Here is a 21858-nt window from a genome sequence, read left to right on the forward strand (position 1 = left end):
TCCTGTCTCCGGTCCACCTGCTCAATCACCGCCCTAAGCAGCTCCACCACCGTGGCCAAATCCTCTAAGGCCTTCTTGCTCTGCTGTTGGAATTTGCCATTTAGGAACTCTAGCAGCTGATCTGTCGACCACTGGGAGGACAACGCTGTCCCCTTGCTCTCCGCCATCTCCATCTGTGGTGCACATGAAAACTTTCCTGCCCCAACTGCTCTCTCCTCCTCGTCGCACTCATCGTCCGATGAGCCATATACCAACCCCATCAGAGGAGCATTACATTCACTGGACATTTGTGCACATTTTGCCCTCAAAACACCACCCAGTTAGGGTGGGGAAGGACCAAATAAATTCACCTCTAGCTGGAGCCACCAAATGTGTAACCATTGCCGCCACCGGAAGTCCAAAAGTTGACACTGTACTGGTAGCAGTTGTTTATATTTGGTATTGGTGAGGCTCAATACATCACAGCATTTGAGCAACAATTTACTCCAGTCACTGATTTTCCTCGGAATGTGTTTCTCTCTCTCTCTCCTACCATTACTCTTGTATCATATGACCGTATGGAATTCGTATAGTCTGTTCAACAACAGATTATAGCTGAATCAAGGTTTCTCAAATTTTGCTAACCTGGAATGTGCAGAATCTTAACAGCCTGTCAATCAAGACCTGATATTAATTACTATGATTCCCTCTCTGCACCTTGCTTGCTTTGACTTCTGCCTTTATCCCATTGATGATAACATGCTAATCTACATTTGATCATCTGAACTTCTCTGATGCGATCTCTGCCGACTTCCACCTTAACAAAAGATTCTTTGGTTACAACTGAAAAGGTAAGAGTAGAACCAGGTGAGGATTGTCCCGTTCAACTGGGCAGCTGAAGAGTTGTAGTGGAGAAATAAGATGAGATCAACTATGTCAGGTGACGAGTCAATGATAATGAGTGGTAGGGCATCCTGATCATCAAGGTTTCAATTTGTGACGGATTAGTATTCTTTCACTGCTAGTGCAGAGATTAAAACATGTTTGAAAATGTTCACACACTTAGATGCTGGAAAGATGAACACTGTGTTGGGAGGTGACAACACCTTCAAGCACTTGAAAGGGAGGTTGCAGATGCTCATTGTCTTCTCTGTCGAGTGTTTTTAAGCTGTTTTTTCATGTTTAACTGCAGTCACATCTTGCTGTTGTGCTGTTCAAGTGGGCATTGATCTTCGTTACTAATTTCATAAATGTATTTGTTAATCCTAGTTACAAAACATTTCCTAATTTTAATATGATTCATTTGTTAATTTATTTTCAGAGGTTGCAACTAGGTTATCTCCCATTTGCTGTGAAAATCTCGCCCGAAGTGGAGCAACACCTATTATCTTGATTTTGATCAAGAGTTGTAACCGCAGTGTGCCTTCTATGGATGTTATTAAGTGTGCCGTTCAAGTTCTGCTCAATCTTTCAAAGGTACTACCTGTTTTAAATGGCATTAACCACTATAAAATTATTTTTGTGTTAAAAAAACAAGTGAGGATTTTCATGAAAGTTGGTGCGGATAGCCTCCTTTTTCATAAAAGATGTAAAGAAAGAAATATATTCAATTTAAATTGGTACTCCGTATGTGGGTGTATAGTTGACTTGCTGCAACTATACACTCTTCAACCCAAATACATTTTTAATTGCCTTGTGTAATTAAACACAATTTGACTGTTCTAATCAGGAGGCTAGCTTAGTTGTCTAGATTTTATTTCCGATTGTTATCATTTGGTCTACAGCTGATATAAAATTGAGACAAGGGAACATGAGTATTGGAAAGCTTTAAGAATAATGGGCTGACGCTGAACAAGCCCACTGTGTGTGTGCGCGCGCGCCGAAGGTTCAATCCTACCAAGGAATCGTAGAGCACTTCTCAAACTGAAGACAACTCAACCTGTATTTCCACACATCGAGTTTAACACAGATCTAATCAAGGCAACTTCTACAGCACGACAGCGAGATGTTGTGACTGCAGTGAAGACAATGACATCTGTTGAACCACTACGATTGAGAAGGTCCACGCGTATCAAAAAGAAACCAGACTCAACTTGTGAACTTTTTTTTTTAAAAAGAAAAATTGTTCACAAATGGACAGTAACCATTTAACCATGTATAGAACATACAATGCTCATACCATGTAAATATGTTTGCACATGTCTCCAAACATCTTCAAAGGAAGGGGATGTAACAATATGGATATTGTATGGGAGATGGAGAGTTAACAATTTCATGTAAATACATCTAACCACCAGATGGTAATCAAGAGCAGTCACGTAGATCACGTGACTCCCTTGATTCTGGGGGAGAAGCTGTTTAGGGGTGAGAGTAGTTGTGTATTCTGGAGTTCTGTAGATAAAGTTATAGCATACTTTATTGAGCAACCTTTGCAATTGGGAAGATGTATCTAGTTAAAAGTAGTGTTAAAAAATGACCTTTGTTAATCAACATAGCTTGATGTTCTTGGAACACTACATGTCAAAGCCATCCTTACCAAGAGAATAGAGAACATCACATAGTACCAGGGGAACTTCCTAAGGTAGAATAGAAAGGTTTAGAGAGAAGGAAAAAAATCCTGTGCGAAAGAAATACTTGCGAAGGAAGAAGAAAAAAAACTCCAGCAAGCTGCGATCTCAACAATCTCGTGGAAGGCTGTAATGTCGGAAAAAACAGCCCAGTCAAAGAGAAATAGAGGGTTTGCAGAGTCCAAAGCAATTCCGGATATCGGGTAAAGTTGCCATTAACTGGAAAAATTTCAAACTGCAGTTTAAATTATATATCTCAGCCTTAGACCTCGAAGCGACCAGCAGAAAATTGCATTGTTTTTTACAATGGATGGATCACAAGACCTCGATTTTCAACTCATTCCATTTCGAGAATGACCATGACTAAAAAATATATAGTAAAGTAATTGAAATGTTCGACAAGCATTGCGAGCTTCAGATAAATGAAACTTTTGAAAGATATGTTTTTAGGAAAAGAGTCCAGAAAGCAGGTGAATTGCTTGACTGCTTTATTACAGATCTCCGGCTTAAAGCGCAAACCTGCAATTTTACCATATTATGAGGCTCCCTTCTGCGTGATCAGATTGTATATGGAGTTAAAAGCGGAAAGCTGCGTTAGAGATTACTGAGACAATCAAAGTTAACGTTAGAAGACACCATTAGTATTAATCGGGCAAGGGAACTGGCGGAAAATCAATATTCTGAAATATTGATCCGTGAAAGTGCTGCGAAAACGAACAACGTGGCCGACGCCATTGATGCTGTGGCGCACTTGAAAAAGCAGCGCACTCCAGACCCGTGGCCATTTTGAGCATGACTTCAGGAACATCATGACATGCAAACGTGGCCCTGCCCACCAGGTTTTTTAAAAAGCCCATCGTTCGGTAAAACCTGTGCAAAGTTTCACAGGCTTAATCACTTTTCTTCTCCGTGTCGAATGGGAACTACATCGCAACAATTTAAGAAGATAAGTACAGTTACAAAAGGAAGAGCTGTACAAGAAAGAAGTTTAAACAAACGTGAAATTTAAAGCGAGTAAACCGAGGACTATGCAAGATGAATACGATTTTGAAGACTCTTTCTTTGTCAAAATAGTTGAAAGTGTAAATGAAGATACACAGGCAATTTCCGATGCAGACAATTTAAAACCAATCTCAATTGTTCACGATCATGATCAGTGGGCGATCGCATTAAAAATTAACGGAACCAGTATTCAAATTAAACTGGATACCGGTGCACAAGCTAATTTGGTAAATCAATCAGACATGGCCAAACTGAAAATAAAACCTAAAATTGACGAAAACGACTGTCAGTTGCGGGACTACAGTGGCAATGTTCTTACCACATTGGGGACATGCTATCTCACGGTTCAGGTCAAAGACATGAAGATGCCTATCAAATTTGAGGTTGTGGGACCAAAACGATGTTCATTGTTGGGTGTACAGGCGTGCGAGCTACTGCAGCTGGTGAAGCACATTCACAGTTCAGACAAGATCTCAGCCAATGTAAAAGACCAAATTGATGCCATTATTAACAAGTTTCCTAATATTTTTCATGGAACGGGTACGTTGCCATTCAACTATAAATACCACTTCGAGAGAATGCCAAGCCAGTTATTCATCTACCAAGGTAGGTACCAGCTCCCTTGAGGGAATGCCTGAAACTGGATGCAGCAGCTGGGGATCTTCACAAAAGTGGTAGAACCAACTGACTGGATTAGTTCGATAATGTGCATCAAGAAAGTAAATGGCGACCTAAGAAGGATCTCAACCAAAATATAAAGAGGGAACACTCGTCGATTCCCAAACGTGAAGCGATCACGAGGGAAATGTCAGGTGTCGGAATTTTCACGAAACTAGATTGCTTTAGAGGGTTTTAGCCTCTCCAGTTCGATTAAGCCAGCAGTAAACTAGTACTTTCGACACTCCGTATGGAAGGTACTGCTTTAATCGAATGCCTTTTGGTATCATATCAGCATCAGACATATTTCATCGGGCGATGGAACAAATGATAGAAGGATTGCAGGCGTCAGAGTATATGTTGACAGTATCATCATATGGCCAGCAACTCGAAGAACACAACGCAAGACTTCTTTAAGCCATGCAGCGAATAGAGAAGTTTGGTTTAAACCTAAATGTCAATTGGTATCTCCAAACTCACGTTTTTAGGTGATCAGATTTCAGCTCAAGGTGTGCAGCCTGACACTGAGAAAGCTGCAGCTTTCAACAAAATGTCTTCTCCTAAAGACAAAAAAGCGGTTCTTAGACTGCTAGGTGTAGTAAACTTCCTGGGAAAGTTCATTCCAAATGTATCATCACGTACTACGGCTCTGAGACAGCTAATACGAAAAAATGTTGTATTCGCATGGTGTGAAGAACACGAAAAGGAGTGGTCTGACTTAAAGACAGCACTCAGCACAGCACCAGTTCTGTCTTTCTTTAATTCTAAGAGTACCACAAAGATATCTACAGATGTAAGCAAGGACGGCATAGGAGCTGTGCTGCTACAGCAAACATCTGACAGACAATGGTAACCAATTGCATATGCCTCGAGAGCGATGACACCGACCAAACAGTGCTATGTGCAAATTGAAAAAGAATGTTTGGGTCTCCTCACTGGAGTGGACAAATTCCATAACCATGTGTATGGGTTACCCACCTTTACAGTGGAAACGGATCATCAATCATCAAGAATAACTTGAATGATGTGTCTGTATGATAATGAAACTTCAAAGGTATGACTTCAAGTTAGCCTACACACTGGGAAAAGTGCAAACAAAGAGCTTGTCAATCAGTATATTGGCCAGATATTAATGAAGATATTGATAACCTTGTCTCAGCAAGCAAAACTTGTCAACAGTCACACCAGCAGAAATAAATACTCAAGACTCCATGGTCAAAGGTTGGCATCAACCTGTTTTACTTCAATGGAAATGATTATCTATTAATGTCGTGGAAATAAAAAGCCAGGTACTTCGAGTTTCGCTAAAGGTTTAATTTAAGCACGAATCGTGGAGAGGCTGAGATGGTCAAAAGGCCATTCCAGAATCCACTGTATTACAGTATTAAGAGTACATATTTATACCATGAAGTAAACAACCTCGAGAACAAAAAAAAGCTGCCGCGGCCATGTTTTACAAAACAGACCTTGGTATGTTCTCTGTCTCTTATCTAAAACAAAATTCAAAACAGGCTGTCAAAAAAAAAGCTGCGCAGCTGCACATTGTTTACATTATACGACCTTCCAAAACGTTTATACAGAATAAAACAAAATATGGCTAAATATCCCATCATGCTTTGCCAAGTCCCTATTCTTCTAAAATATAGCCAAGCAACTAGATAGAAATGAATACCCTTAAGCGGGCAACTAATCCGCACACTAAATTCCTTTCTACAATTAATCATGGACTACTTCTCGAATTACCCTGAGGTGATCAAATTGCCCAATTCCAGTTCGTCATAAAAGCTACAAAAGAGGTTTTTGCAAGGCACGGAATCCTATTAACTGTCATGACTGACGACGGTCCATGTTTTGACAGCTGTGATTGGACAGAATTCTCAACGATGCAATTTTCAGCATGTCACTTCTAGCCCACTCGATCCAAAATCTAATGGGAAAGCTGAAAAAGGTGTGCTCAAAAAAGCATTGGATTCCAGAAGTGATCCATTCTTAGCTTTACTCGGCTACAGATCTACGCCATTAGCTACTAGATTTTCAACAGCACACCTGATGAATTGACAGCTACGTACTACATTACCATATTTGCCTACCGCAGATCCTGATAATGACGATGCTGTACAGAAGATGAAGCAAAACAAGCAACATTACGACAGCAGGATAGCGAAGGATCTAGCAACGCTAGAGCCAGGAGATAATGTGCAGGTTCAGATTCCGACAGGAGGATGGTCCTGCATGGCACGGGAGATTCGCCAGGCAGCTCCACACTCGTACATCGTTCTGACAGACGGAGGTTCAATCCTATAAAGGAATCGTAGAGCGCTTCTCAAAGTGAAGACAGCTCAACCTATATTTCCACATATAGAGCTTGACGCAGACTTACTCAAGACAACTTCTACAGCACAACAGCGAGATGTGACTGCAGTGAAGATAATGACATCTGTTGAACCACCACGGTTGAGACGATCCGCATGTATCAAAAAGAAACCAGACAGACTCAACTTGTGGACTTTTTTGTTTTATAAAAAAAAAAAAAAATTGTTCACAAATGGGCAGTAACCATTTAACCATGTATAGAACAAACAATGCTCATACCATATAAATATGTTTGTACAAGTCTCCAAACATCTTCAAAGAAAGGGGATGTAACAATATGGATATTGTATGGGAGATGGAGAGTTAACAAATTCATGTTAATACATCTAACCACTGGATGGTAATTAATAGCAGTCACGTAGATCACGTGGCTCCCTTGATTCTGGGAGAGAAGCTGTTTAGGCGTGAGAGAGAGTAGCTGTGTATTCTGGAGTTCTGTAGATAAAGTTATAGCATAGTTTATTGAGCAACCTTTGTCCTTGGGAAGACGTTCAAATCTAGTTAAAAGTAGTGTTAGTAAATTAGCTTTGTTAATCAACATAGCTTGATGTTCTTTGTTGAACACAATACATCAAAGCCATCCTTACCAAGAGAACGGATAAGATCACACTTGGCATATGAACCAACCAATACTATTTGCTTCCAACACGTCCCTTTGGAACCTGGTCCATAGCATGATCATTTGCTCACAGAAATAATGTGTTGAATTTTAAATGTGGCATTCCATTCCGGTGGTGTAACCAGAATTATGGGCCATTTCCTCTCCCTTGCTCTTGTCCATTTCTTACATGAATCTAATAAAATCTGTGTAGACTGCATGCATGGGCAAGATGTGCATTTTTGCAGCGGAGGAGGTTTTTCATTGATGGAATCCACCATCGGCTGACAATTCTGCAGCTATTGACAGGCTACAAAAGAACTTCCCAGAAGAAAATGTGAGTCTCTGCATCACGATCAGAACTTTGCTGCCAAGTGCCAGTGTCATTCCTCAACAGTGCCATACCTAGATGGCTGCAACCTGAACTCTGGCGCTGCATGCTGCTGGCATCACAGCCTTTGTCGTTGACTGGCAAGAGCTGTCCTTTATCACATCCCCATCTCCTGTTCCTGAGGTTGCAGGAATATTGGGCATCTGAGACCTAGAGATATTTCAGTTGAACCATGTGAGGAAGGTAGACGTTGTTATAACATATGTGTCCATACATTACATTTCTTCCGAGAACTGATGAGCAGTGAGACTTCCCTTCTGTGGTCTTCAACCAAAATTCCACCCACTGTGCACTGTGCCCCCTCTCACTTTGATCCTCCATCCTGGCACCTCTTGTGCTCCTGGAGACATTACAAAATTGGTCATTGTGAGGTTTATGATAGAACTTGATTGTTACCTTCCACTTGCCCCTATCACCTTCAAGCTTATCCCCACCACTCTTCTCGCACCTCCCCCGTTGCACCAAGGATACGAGGCCTTTCCCTCTTCCGAGCCTCAATGCCCCAACCACTCTCTGAACCTTGCAACCCTGACTTTTACATGCTGATGCCAAGCCTCCGTGAAAGACACCATTCTCCTCCCCCCCCCCCCCCCCCCGCCCCTCCCAACCCACCCACACCTTTGTGCTGCAGAGTTTAGCAAAGAAAACCATTGACCTTAGACACAAAGATAACTTGCACGCCGCCTTTAAACAAATGTGAACCAGATGCCACAAGATTTATATGTAGTTCTGTATTTATCTTGAAGGCAGAATATAATTCTAAAAGTTTTTTTACACTAATGTATATTCATGGCCTGGCAAATCTATTACAAGTGAGCACCTGCCCTAGGTCAGCATGTGGCTCAACATGCCACAGTCATGCCGCTGGCTTAATCTCTATCTCAATCCACGTCAGGGAAACACCGCCTCATCTCCCACCTAATCCACTCACTGCAATTCCTATTCATAAGATATGGGATATAAGAGCAGAATTAAGCCATTTGGCCCATGAAGTCTGCTCCACCATTCAATCATGGCTGATCTCATCCTGCCCTTAGCTCCACTGTCCTGCAAGTTTTCCATAACCCTTCAATCATTACCAATTAAAAATCTGTCTAACTCCTTAAATTTACTCACTGTCCCTGCATTCACTGCACTCTGGGGTAGCGAACTCCACAGATCCACAACCCTTTGGGAGAAGTAGTTTCTCCTCGGCTCTATTTTAAATTTGCCACCTCTTATCCTAAGACTGACCTCTCATTCTAGAATACCCCACAAGAGGAAGCATCTGCTCCACGTCTACTTTATCCATACCGTTTATCATCTTGGATATCTCAATGTTATCTCCCCTCATTCTCCTAACCTCCAGAGCGTATAGGCCTAGACTGTTCAATCTCTCTTCGTACAACAAACGCCTCATCTGAACTTTTTAATTTACCCACTTGAAGTGCAGACAATGCCCTCTTTTTGTACCTGAAACAAGGTAAAAGAGCCTCATGTGCATTATCCAATGGGCTTCCCTTTCCATAGGAACCTTCTTGTATGCTATTTGGAATGTCTTTAGCGTCTGCTGTTGACCCCACTGATTTAATTATGACCATTGGCACTAAGAATGAACTTGCAGTATTTCATTTGTGTGCTAAGAAATATGTTGGCCTGATGCATTGGCTTTTATTTTCTGGTTAATGATTCCTTTGAGTATCATGTTTGACTCCGAAAGATCCAATTACAGATCCCAGTTAATATTTTCTGCCTTTTTTAAAAAAATTACATTGGGGGGAAAAAAAGGCTTAATCTGCGCATTTTAATTTATTTGACACCATGAGGCCTTGAATGACAATTGTTCACTCATTCCACTGAAGTAATATTCAGGATTTTACCAAGCTGTATACATTCAAATGGTTTTAATGGTGAACCAGAGTATGCCACTGAATCACACAATTATTCCACTGCATACCCCCACCTTCCTGTTTTTTCCTGTTTTGCAATATATAATAACTTTTATCACTTGTAGAACATAATGTGGATGTATGCTTGATCAAATAATTGTAAACTGGCTGTTCCCTTTTTAGGTTTTCTTTTTGTATTCAGCATAAAAAATTAGTTTAGTTTTAGCTATGAATGAATAAATTTGCATTTTGATTTCATGATCTCCAGTATCAGAAAACATCCGCAGTGGTATATGAAGTGGACAATTCCATTAATATGTTACTCGACCTGTTACACATGTACAGAGGAAAATCTGGTGACAAGACGTCAGACAAGTGTGGCAGCATTTTTACTAAGGTGTGCTGTTTACTGGCCCTTCTATCAAAGGATTCGCAGAGGGCATTGGTGAGTACATGCACCTTAAAATATATGTTGTAAAACATTTTGACAATGTTGTACCCAGTTTAAAACCGGTTTTTCATTTCATTTGGCTGTTTTGCTTCTTGATGTTAAATACCAACCAATATATTTTACAACAATTAATCTGAAGAATAGGCTGACGAAGCATAGTTGTAAAACACATAATTTATGCGATAGGCTGGGACTCTTGGAAATCAACCTATAAAAGTCGAACTGGGACTGGCTAAAACTGTAGTCCCGTTTGGGGCCTTGGAGCTGTAAGCTGCATTGTGGCCTTTACTTTTGTTGTCGAATTAAACCTCTTTTGTATTTACCATCTCGGGACTCCTCAGCTTTTAAAGCTCTACTTAAAGAAGTTAAGAGAGTTGACATCTGCAAATATTACAGAAAAGGTGATGGCAGCTATACTAAATATTTACAATATTCCAGCCAATTAGGAAAAGCTATATAGCAAGCACTGAAAATATATAACCCACTGCACAAATTCCATTTTCTCTTTCCTTTTGTAATTCTGAGCTTTGTTCCTGTGACAAATTAATTACATCAAGTCTGAAACTGGCATTTAGCTTATTTGACCAAGCTTGACCCACAAAACCTTCTCCATGTGCTGAGAGGTAGATGTTCTTTAGCTTATAAATATTTAATTTGTGAATAACTCATTATGGGGTTCAATAACATTCCCATCATAAGTGACAAGATTCCAATTGACATGCAAATTCCAGTTCTAAGTAATGAAACCTAGGAAAATTAATTTTAAAATACATAAATGCAAGAGATCAATGGACTTTAGACTCCAAGATTCAGCCACGTTAATACACAAATAGCAAGATCTATCCCTCCATGCATCGGTGACGAAGAGCACCATCTGAAATTTGAAACACTTTAAATAGATCCCAACCTAATCCTTCAGTGTCTACTGACGGTAAAGCACCTTTATGACAGTTGTGGGCGTTTGTAATGTTACCCTTTCTTGAGGATGTTTCGCGTATCCTTGAGATCAAAGGTGACAACTTTGAATAAAATCAACCTATCTATCTTTTGCATTTGAATGTCTCATTGTTGTACTTTTAAGGATAATGATTGTAAATCATGTAGCCATCAAATTACTGAAAAATGTTTTTTATTTTCAACTAATACACAGATTATGTGTTTATGACATGCTGGCCTAAGTCTTCAAACTTCCCTGGCTCAATAAAACATGCAGGAGAATATGCCAGGGGCAACACCAGTCTTGCATGAAAATGAAGTGTTAACCTGGTTAAGCTAACACAGGACCACGTTCATGTCAAACAGCATGCAATGGACAGAACAAAGCAAACCCACAAAGTTCTGCCATATCCAGTCATGAATGGTGGTGGATAATTAAGCAACTCACTGGAAGAGGAGACTCCACAAATATCCCCATTCTCCATGATGGAGGATCCCAGCACATCAGTGCAAATGATAAGGCTGAAGCATTTGCAATAATCTTCAGCCAGAGGTGCCGAGTTGATGATCCATCTTGGCGTCCTCCGGAGATCCCCAGCATCACGGGTGTCAATCTTCAGCCAATTCAATTCATTCCACGTAATATCAAGAAACGGCTGAAGGCACTTGTTAATGCAATGGCTATGGGACCTGACAATATTCCGGCAATAGTACTGAAGACTTGTACACAAAAATAGCCATGCTTCTCGCCAAGCTTTTCCAGTACAGCTATAACACCTGCATCCACCCACCAATGCGGAAAATTGTCCACATGTATGTCCTCTGCACAAAACACCGGACAAATCCAGCTTGGCCAATTCCCACCCCATAAGTCTACTGTCTCTATTATCAACAAAGTGATGGAAGGGGTCATCAACAGTACAATAAAGCGGCACTTACACAGCAGTAACCTGTTCACAGAAGCTTAGTTTGGCTTCCTCAGGGCCACTTCGCTCCTGACCTCATTACAACCGTGGTCCAAGCATGGGCAAAAGAGCTTCACTCAACAGGTAGGTAGGGTCAGAATAAGTGTCCTTGGCATCAAGGCAGCGTTTGATCAAGTGTGACAGTAACTGACCCTAGCAAAACAGGAATCAATAGGAATGGGGGGGGGAAACTCCCACTAGTCTGAGTCATATCTAGCACAAGGGAAGATCATAGAATTTACAGTACAGAGGAGGCCATTCGGCCCATCGAGTCTGCACCACCCCATACAAAGAGCGGAACCCAGTAACCCCCACGTCACATTTTTTGGAAGGCAATTTATCATGGCCAATCCACCTAACCCACACATCTTTGGACTCTGGGAGGAAACCGGAGCACTCGGAGGAAACCCACGCAAACACGGGGAGAACGTGCAGACTCCGCGCAGACCGTGACCTAGCCGGGAATCGAACCTGGGACCCTGGAGCCGTGAAGCAACTGTGCTAACCATTGTGCTGCCGTAGTGTTGTGGTTTTTGGAGGTCAATCATCTGTACCAGGCCATTGCTGCAGGGTGGCCCCGCTATTCCATCGCATCTGCTTCATCAATAACCATCCCTCCATCATAAGGCCTGGAGTGGGGATGACTGCACAATGTTTGGCACTATTCGTGAACTCCTCAGATACTGAGCAACCTGTACTCTCATACATCAATACCTGGGCAACATTCAGGCTTGGGCTAATAAGTAGAAAGTTACATTTATGCCACACATGAACCAGGCAATGATCATCTCCTGCAAGAGAAAATCCAACCATCTCCCCATGACGTCAAACAGAATACCTCAACATCCTGAGGGTTACCAATGACCAGAATCATAACTGGACTAGCCACATAAATACAAGGGGCAGCATGGTGGCACAGTGGTTAGCATTGCTGCTTCACAGCACCGAGGTCCCAGGTTCGATCCCGGCTCTGGGTCACTGTGTGTGGGGTTTGCACATTCTCCCCGTGTTTGAATGGGTTTTGTCCCCACAACCCAAAGATGTGCAGGCTAGGTGGATTGGGCACACTAAATTGCCCTTTATTGGAAAAAATTAATTGGGTGCTCTAAATTTTTTTAAAAAATAAATACGGTGGCTGAAAGAGCAGGTCAGAGACTGGAATGTCTATGAGATTAACTCACTTTATGACTCTCCAAAGCCTGTTCAGCGCGTATAAGGCATAAGTCCGGCATGTGAAGAAATACTGTCCACTTGCCTGAATGCGTGCAACTCCAATGTAATATCGAGAAACGGCTGAAGGCACTTGTTAATGCAATGGCTATGGCACCTGACAATATTCCGGCAATAGTACTGAAGACTTGTACACAAAAATAGCCACGCTTTTCGCCAAGCTGGGTGTTGGGTGTTCCGATATGCAAACGAACCAACACGGTTGTAGATGGTACAACTCTGTTTTATTATTCTGTACAATAGCACGGTAGCCTTGTGGATAGCACAATTGCTTCACAGCTCCAGGGTCCCAGGTTCGATTCCGGCTTGGGTCACTGTCTGTGCGGAGTCTGCACATCCTCCCCGTGTGTGCATGGGTTTCCTCCGGGTGCTCCGGTTTCCTCCCACAGTCCAAAGATGTGCAGGTTAGGTGGATTGGCCATGATAAATTGCCCTTCGTGTCCAAAATTGCCCTTAGTGTTGGGTGGGGTTACTGGGTTATGGGGATAGGGTGGCGGTGTTGACCTTGGGTAGGGTGCTCGTTCCAAGAGCCGGTGCAGACTCGATGGGCCGAATGGCCTCCTTCTGCACTGTAAATTCTATGATAATAACTATTAACTTCTGGCTGTGGTTCGTACTTCTCCAGCTAACCTGTGGACCCAGCCCTAGCACTATCTTAGTGAGGCACTCAGCACATGGTGTATGTCTGAGTGGCACGCTGTGAGCGTTGTGCTCCTGAGCTATCTCCTGTTAGAATGAGCGGGAACTGTGGTGTTCCCTGTTTTATAGTGCGTGTGCTATCATTGGTGATTGGCGGTGATGTTGTGTGTGTGTGTGTGTTGGTTGGTCCATCTACCTGTCCATCAGTGTGTGTGTGTGATTGCACCATGATATGTTAATATGGATATCATGACACAATGATACGCTCAAAGCTCGACACCGTCTAGGACAAAGCAGCCCGCTTAATTAGCACCTCATCCACCACCAACATCGCTCTCACCACCACTGCCGCATAATGACAGTAAGTGGATACCATCTATGAGATGCACTTCAGGGCCCCTTGGACAACACCTTTCAAGCCCATGCCCATTACCACTAAGGGCAAGGGCAACCAATGCATGGGAACACCACTCCATACAAGTTCCCCTACAAACGACACCCCATCCTGACTTAGAACTATATCATTGTTACTTAATTTTTGCCAAGTCAAAATCTTAGAACTCACTTCCTAAAAGCACTGTCCCTACCTACCCTGCAAGAACTGCAGCATTTCAAGAAAGTGGCTTGCCACCACTTTCTCAAGGGCAATTGGGATAGATAATAAACGCTGGCCTAGCCAGCAACACTTGCATCCCATGAAAGAATTTTAAAAGTGTTAGCTTCACATTGAAGAGTCGGTGAGTTATTTATTGGTGTATATGGTAATCGAGATATTTGACTAATGATAATTCCAGTAGTTGAATGTGTTAACCTGTGGCTTGTATAAGTTTAAGGATTGGGATCACATCCGGTTATATCTATTAAAAGGGTATTGTTTTAAAATACAGGTCACAAGTAGATTTACAAAAAGACTGTACTGATACTAATGTCAACATTGTGCTTTTTTTGTCTATATAAAATAGCAGTTCTATTGGCTAAATTCAATTTTGCAGAGATAAATTGTATTTGCAGAGAATAAATTATTGGGTCATGATCAATTTCTTGCTGATTTTTCCCCTTTATTCCCACCCAAAATAGAGAATAGAAATGGGCATTTTGATGAATCTATTGCACTATCTAATTGTTTTCAGGAAGTCCGAAACTTGCCCAGAGTAGCGGATCGTATCCGTAACCTTTACGAGCTAACTGTGAGGAAACACAAGATGGATATAGATAGAATAAGCGCGAAGCTGCGGATGTCTGCCCCTCGCAATGGTGTTTCATATATTCCAGCTACACCTGTGCGAACAAGATTAGTTTCTAAGTAAGAAGCCATTTTCTCACATTTGAATTATGTCATCATCATTCTTTTACTCTCACTTATTCCATTTCTTTTATATTACATTTTCTTGAGCTTTTGTTCTTGTTTCTGTGTTGCAGACTAAAACCAGACTGGGTATTAAGGAGAGACAATATGAAAGAAATTGTGGATCCTCTGAAAGCCATTCAGTTGGTTGTGGATACGCTTGGAATTTCTACTTAAAATGTCAACAATTGAAAATAATAGTTGATATTTGATCAATGTTCATGTGTAAAACAAATTCTTGAAACTTATCTGAATTGTACTCCTTGAGTATATTGTTAATGTTGGTTAAGTTGCTTTGGTTTCTCATCTTTTGTATGTATATCAAATATCATGATGAAAGGTTATCCTCCATCTCTAATTTGAGAAACAAAATTATTTCTATGGACTATTTCTTACAAGTCTTTTAAGATGAATTAATTGTATTTGTTCATATTTTTGTACAGTCTATAAAGCTTGTTTTTTAGTACAATTTAGAAATAAATCTTTACTATACTATATGCAATGAGCAATACAGAAATGTTTTATCATATCAATTGTTTTCTCTGGCTGAATTGAATTGAATTTGATTTATTGTCACGTGTACCGAGGTACAGTCCAGACAGATTGTTCCATACATTAAAAAAAAAGGACATATGACAAATACACAATGTAAATACAAAGGCACAGCACAATATACATACATAGGCACAGACATTGGGTGAAGCATATGCATGTGTGAAGAGGGTCATTCGGGATTCTGGTAACAGTGGGGAAGATGCTGTTTTTGAACTTGTTAGTGTGTGTTCTCAGACTTCTATATTGCTGAATGATGTTGACCAAACCAGCGAATTGCAGCCCTATCAGTCTACTCCCTATCATCAGCAAAGTGATGGAAGAGGTTGTCAACAAGTTGTCAAGCTGTACTTAAACATAACCTCCTTACTAAAATCACTTGGCTGCAGACCTTATTGTAGCCTTGATCCAAATATATAACTGAGCTGAATTCTGGAGATTGCCAGTTACAACAGGAAGCTTTGAACAAGTGGCACATTCAAGGCTATTCAACTCCACCGTGGCATATGCATGAATTCCTTCTGACAGTGCCCTAGGCCCAATCACATTAGCTATTACATCAATGACCACTCCATAAGGAAATCAGAAGTGGGAATGGCTGCTACAAAATGCATATTCCACTTGTAATTTTTTAGATAATGGAGCAGCCATGCTTGGGTTTATAAGTAGCAAATAATATTCACATCATGACGGTCAGGCACTGACCATCTCCAACAAGAGGAGAGCCTAACCACTATTTTGACATTCAATGCTAGTGTTTAATATGCAGTACAGCAAATTGCCAAAACTTGTTTGACAGCTTCTCCCAAACCTGCAAATGCTGCCACCTAAAAGTACAAGGGCAGTAACATCATTAGATCCAACTCCTACCTCTCCAGTTTGGAAATATATTGAAATTCCTTCATTGTTACTGGGTCAAAATCCTTGAGCTCCCTATCTACAAGTATTGCGGAAACATCTTCACCAAACGAACTGCAGTGGTTCAAGAAGGCATCTCACCAGCATTGTCTCAGTAAGTTTGAACAGGAAATAAATATTGGCCTTGGCAGTAAATGAAATTAAAATCGCTTATTGTCACAAGTAGGCTTCAAATGAAGTTACTGTGAAAAGCCCCTAGTCGCCACATTCCGGCACCTGTTCGGGGAGGCTGTTACAGTAATACTGTATTGATTCTTTAGAATAGATAGGACTAGGTCAGGTATTGTCAAACTCGGGGTCGCGACGCTCCCGATCGCGCAAATCTGTGCGCAGCAGCCGGCTTTTAATAATGCCGGCTGCGGCATAGATTAGGGGGTTAATTAATGGTGGGACCTGTTGGGGAGGGAGGTGGTATTTGCACTATGTTTATATTTTCAAGTACATTGTTTATATTGCGGCTGTTACAATGCCAAAAAATACCTCAATAAAATGTTTATTTAAAAAAAAATAATGCCGGCTGTGAGCGGCCTTCAAAATGGCCAGAAACAGATTTTTAAAAATGCGACCGCACTGCGCATGCGTGCCCAATCATCGGTGCGCATGTGCAAAATGCGCATGCACACCGATGATCGGGCACGCTTGCGCAGTGCGGCTGATTTTTTTAAAAATATGGCCACAGCCTTTTTCTTTCAAGTTCAGGGGGCCAAAGGGACACAAAACCATTTACTCCATTTTTGTCAGCAACAAACAAGATAAGAGAAAATGGTGGGCCGCAAACGTCGGCCGGGTTGGGTCCCGAAGGTTGCCGATTGGTAAAAATGGGTTCCCAGAAAAAAAGTTTGAAAAACATTGGACTAGGTCAATAGGACTTGGTGTGACCTGGATAAGAGACATTGTGATGTTAAAGAAAAAGGTGGGTTGAATTTTCTGTAAAAGTAAATGGCCCTGCTGCTGATACCGGAAACGGATATAAAGACCCTGAGCAGCATTTTACGGGTGACAGTCAGCGGGTCAGCTGTACCCCTGTTCAAGGTGGCTACTGTCGCCAAGTAGGGGTGTGCAAAGACGTTGGGCTTCAATCCCGCTGTTTTCCTATGACATTCTCCCAGCCCTGGCCTTATCCCTATGCAATGCCTCCTGCTGGTGTTGCGCCTGCAGACGCCTTTCCCTCTTTTATCAAGATCTACTGTGTTATAAACTGCCATGGATCAAAACTGAAAAAATAATTCTGCCAAAAGAATTTGCACATTAGAAAATTCTAATAGGTGGAAAATCACCTCTGAAAATATCAGTCTAAACTGAAAATGTCCAGCTATGAGAAATCAGGAACTTTACTCAGCAAACAGCTATGGTCTTTGATAATTATAATTTTCCATGTTCATATAAAATATTAGATGGAAAAATTGAATTCACAATGAATATGTCAGACATTTTTATTTGAAATAAAATGTGCTTTATGGTGATATGACCAGCAATGGCTTTTCAATAGAGTTTATTTTAAAGAAACAAAGAAAACATACTCATCAAGTTGGATGATGGCAACTCTGCCTTGATAAAGTATGAACATTGTGTTCAGGCAATGCCAAAGTAGGGGTAGCCTCATTTTCAACCTGTTGCTAACTTTTGGTTGGTTCACTTGGCTCTGTTTTATAACCTTTGCTCTCGAGTCACCAGGTATCTTTATGATACCGCCATGAGGTTCAAGTTCGAGTAATGACCAATAACTCATTACACCGATTAGTAAGATTCAAATCAAAGCACATTTATTATACACAGTAATCGCTACTCGTGCACAAATTCTACGTCTAAGCTACTTCTACGACTAATAGGCCTGTACTTAACTTCGGACTGGCCCACCAGGTCAGCGGAACAAATGGCCTTTCGTTCGGGTTCTGAGTCTGCGGGATTCGAAGTTGGTACGGATTGATAGCTAGGAGTGCCTATCTCGTAGCGAGCGTTGACTTCAGAATTACGATCTCTCGGCGGCTGTTGGACCGGTCACGGTCAATGTTGGTTCGCGTTGCTGGGTGACCCGGTCAAGAAGAAGAGGGGATTTGAACTTGGGGGCTTAACTTTATAGTCCCCAGGGGCTTCCCGCCTTTCAGGGCGGATCCTGTACTTGATTCTAGGTGATTGGACTTTGTTCCAATCGCTTGGTTCGATTTCTCCAATACTGGAGTGGTTCCCTGACCGATGGGTGGTCTTGAGGTGTCCGTTAACCTCTTTTGTGTTGGCTCCTGCTGGTGCCGGGGAGTCTGGCTTAGTTTAATTTGTCCCAAATGTTGCTATTGTTCCTGGGGATTGCTCATTAGTATGTTGATGGCTGCTACATTATTATGCTGATGGTCGCTGGTATCGATGCTGTCTGGGCTTTTGCAGAGTTAAATACACAGCAAACCTGCACCTGCTGGTTTCTGTCTGTGTCGGCTGAATTTCCCTTCAGCCTTTGCCGTTCGCCATTTTAAATCGGGACTTGGCCAACTCAGGTGGCTACACACCCTCCTTGTGATCCTAACGCGAAGCGTGAAGCATCACATAACTGCGTTGCTTTCCATTCCGACCCGGCGCGCACTCTTCGATGGCCTCTACACTGACCATAACTATGCAAGAAAACTTAAACTGACATTCTGAGGGGCGCTATGTCAAACAGGGACATGCATTACAAAACAAGAAAATGGGAACCTCTAACTATCCTTAATAAACTACACACTCAAATATTTCATCACACTAACTTCCTAAACCATACAAACAAAATAGCAGTTTTATAAACATTTTCCTGGCTTGGCAGTCAAGCTCAGGATTGTACAATTGCTCATGAACATTTCTTTATTTACAACAAAACGCAAATGAATGCTCTTTATTATAGATCTCGGGGGTCTGGTTGTATCCAAAAATAGGGGATCTTATTCTATATACTGGGGTGCGAGCGCGGTAGGCTCTCCTTCTCCAGTTCCTCAGACGAATAGTCTGCACGATTCAGCAGAGTATTGCCAATACCAATAGGGATTCTGTCACGTAGGACAGGGAGTACCAGGTTCTAAACCTGCCACACCAAGATGGTGTGGTGTCGCTTGTGACTGGCTCTGGGTACTGTGGGGAAGTGAAGTGAATTGTTAACGGCTGGGGGAGGTGAGGTCAGGGGGTTCGCGCGCAACCAAATGTCCATTATAACGATGAGCCACGCGGAGGATGTCCTCATGGTTCTTTCACTTCTCTTCTCTTCTCCGGTTCTGGAGTTCTGTGTGATCAAGCATAGTGTCTGTTACTATCTTGGTTTAACATCTCATATGTTAGCCTGTCTGTCCTTTAGTGCCAATTACTCCCTTTATAATTGGTCACTATGTGTGACTCCCTCATTTGTTTTTCAGAAACCGAATTTCAGGACAAGACACACATACAGATAATGAACCAGTGCGAGCCGTCTCGCAGACTGCGGTTTACCATCCCAATGTTTCAGGATGTAAATAGCAAGAGGGTTGGCAACCTAAGGGTTACCTGAAACAAAACAAAACTTTGCCGAAATGAGGTGCGTATGGGCCGCGACAGGTACAATTTGGATGGAGTCCCTGGGTAGGACGGCGACCAATGCCGTGTGTGCCCTACCCGAGCGTAGCTGACCAGAGGGGGGGTTCCCAGGCAGGGCGGGTCCCAAGCCGTTTCTCCACTGCCTGAGCAACCGTCAAGAACGGGCAAGAAATGTAGTCGTCGTGGGGGACTGCCGTATTGGTTCCTTTCTCGAACCAGAAGAGCAGTTATGAACGGTGGTCTGTGTTTCTGTCGACAGACGAGTTCCGCTGAACTGGCGTCTGGGACCTTAACAAGTCTTTGTGGACAAATTCTCAGAGGTTTCGGCCGAAAAGGCGTGGGCCCGTGGAAAAAAAAATTCCGGTCTGACATACAACATTTAACAATACACTACAAACACCATAAAACATGCTGCAGGTTCCATCAGAAAGGACACCGTTTCTCCCAGGCGGTTCCTTTTAAAACAACATCTGGACACCTCAGTTATCGGTTGTGAACTGGGTCGCTGTAGCGCACAAAGACTCCGTGAGACGAATAGAGTGAAGTCGATGAGGCTTTATTAAGCGTGTCTGTTCCCCCGCAGCTCAATGGTAGACTGACCTGCGGGGGAGGACTCCGGCTTCTTATACTCCGCCTTCAGGGCGGAGCTAGAGGTCAACGGCCAACCAGGACCCGGGATCTGTCAGCCAATGACATTAGGGCTTCCAGTCCCACATGGCCCCCAATACATACTACCACATTCACCCCTTGTCAAAAATGAACCCGGCGGGGTGATGCTTCGTATGGTGGTAAGGGTTTACAGAGCTGGTCCTGGGAGGGAAAAAATATTCACATGGCAATACAGTATTGTACAATTTTGTCCTATTTCAACTATTTACAGAGGGTATAGGGAGAAAAGCAAAATGTTCTTGTGAAAAAGTCCATATTTGATTTAGATCGACGCCACGAGTCGGTCGGGCGGTCTGGTCGTCCGTGTCGATCGCCTCGGCCCCGGTGGTGGTGGTGGTGCTTGTACCGGTGTTGTCGTCTCCGGGAGCCTTACGGTTTCAGCTTGGGCTTTATTCTTGGTCGGGCCTAAGGGGAGGGGAACCGATCCTCCTGGGAAGGGGGCGGTCGCGGGGTGCGGCGGTGGCAGGAAGGGGGGGGGTTGGGTGAATGGTGTCGGGGGGGTGTGTGTTGCCGGCGGGCGCCAGATCCCGCAGGGAGACCATGTCCTGTCGGCCGTCGGGGTACTCCACGTAAGCGTACTGCGGGTTCGCGTGGAGGAGGTGAACCCTTTCGACCAACGGGTCCGCCTTATGTGCCCGCACATGCTTTCGGAGCAAGATGGGTCCTGGGGCCGCCAGCCAGGTCGGCAGCGACGTTCCAGAGGAGGACCTCCTAGGGAAGACAAGGAGACGCTCATGGGGCGTTTGATTAGTGCTCGTACATAATAACGACCGGATGGAGTGGAGAGCGTCCAGGAGGACCTCCTGCCACCGTGAAACTAGGAGGTCCCTGGACCGTAGGGCCAGTAGGACGGCCTTCCAGACCGTGCCGTTCTCCCTCTCTACTTGCCCGTTCCCCCGGGGGTTGTAGCTGGTCGTCCTGCTTGAGGCTATGCCCTTACTGAGCAGGAACTGGCGCAGCTCGTCACTCATGAAAGAGGACCCCCTGTCACTGTGGACGTATGCGGGGTAACCGAACAGTGTGAAGATGCTGTTCAGGGCTTTAATGACTGTGGCCGCGGTCATGTCAGAGCAGGGAATGGCAAAAGGGAAGCGGGAGTATTCGTTAACCACATTAAGAAAATATGCGTTGCGGTCGGTGGAGGGGAGGGGCTCTTTGAAATCGAGACTGAGGCGTTCAAAGGGGCAGGAAGC

General features: G+C 43.0%; 1 protein-coding gene across 2 annotated transcripts in view; it reads left to right on the forward strand.

Moving 5' to 3' along the window:
- aspm (assembly factor for spindle microtubules) overlaps positions 1-15534 on the forward strand; it is a 123632-nt gene extending 108098 nt beyond the window's left edge. For both annotated transcript variants that reach the window (XM_072511478.1, XM_072511477.1), the window contains 4 exons: positions 1301-1455; positions 9704-9880; positions 14787-14959; positions 15076-15534. In XM_072511478.1, the coding sequence (XP_072367579.1) occupies positions 1301-1455; positions 9704-9880; positions 14787-14959; positions 15076-15178 (608 nt within the window). In that variant the 3' untranslated portion in view covers positions 15179-15534. The remainder of the gene's footprint in view (positions 1-1300; positions 1456-9703; positions 9881-14786; positions 14960-15075) is intronic.
- The last annotated feature ends 6324 nt before the right edge of the window (positions 15535-21858 follow it).

The sequence above is a fragment of the Scyliorhinus torazame genome, chromosome 7 (genome assembly GCF_047496885.1).
Source record: "Scyliorhinus torazame isolate Kashiwa2021f chromosome 7, sScyTor2.1, whole genome shotgun sequence".
Classification (NCBI taxonomy): domain Eukaryota; kingdom Metazoa; phylum Chordata; class Chondrichthyes; order Carcharhiniformes; family Scyliorhinidae; genus Scyliorhinus; species Scyliorhinus torazame.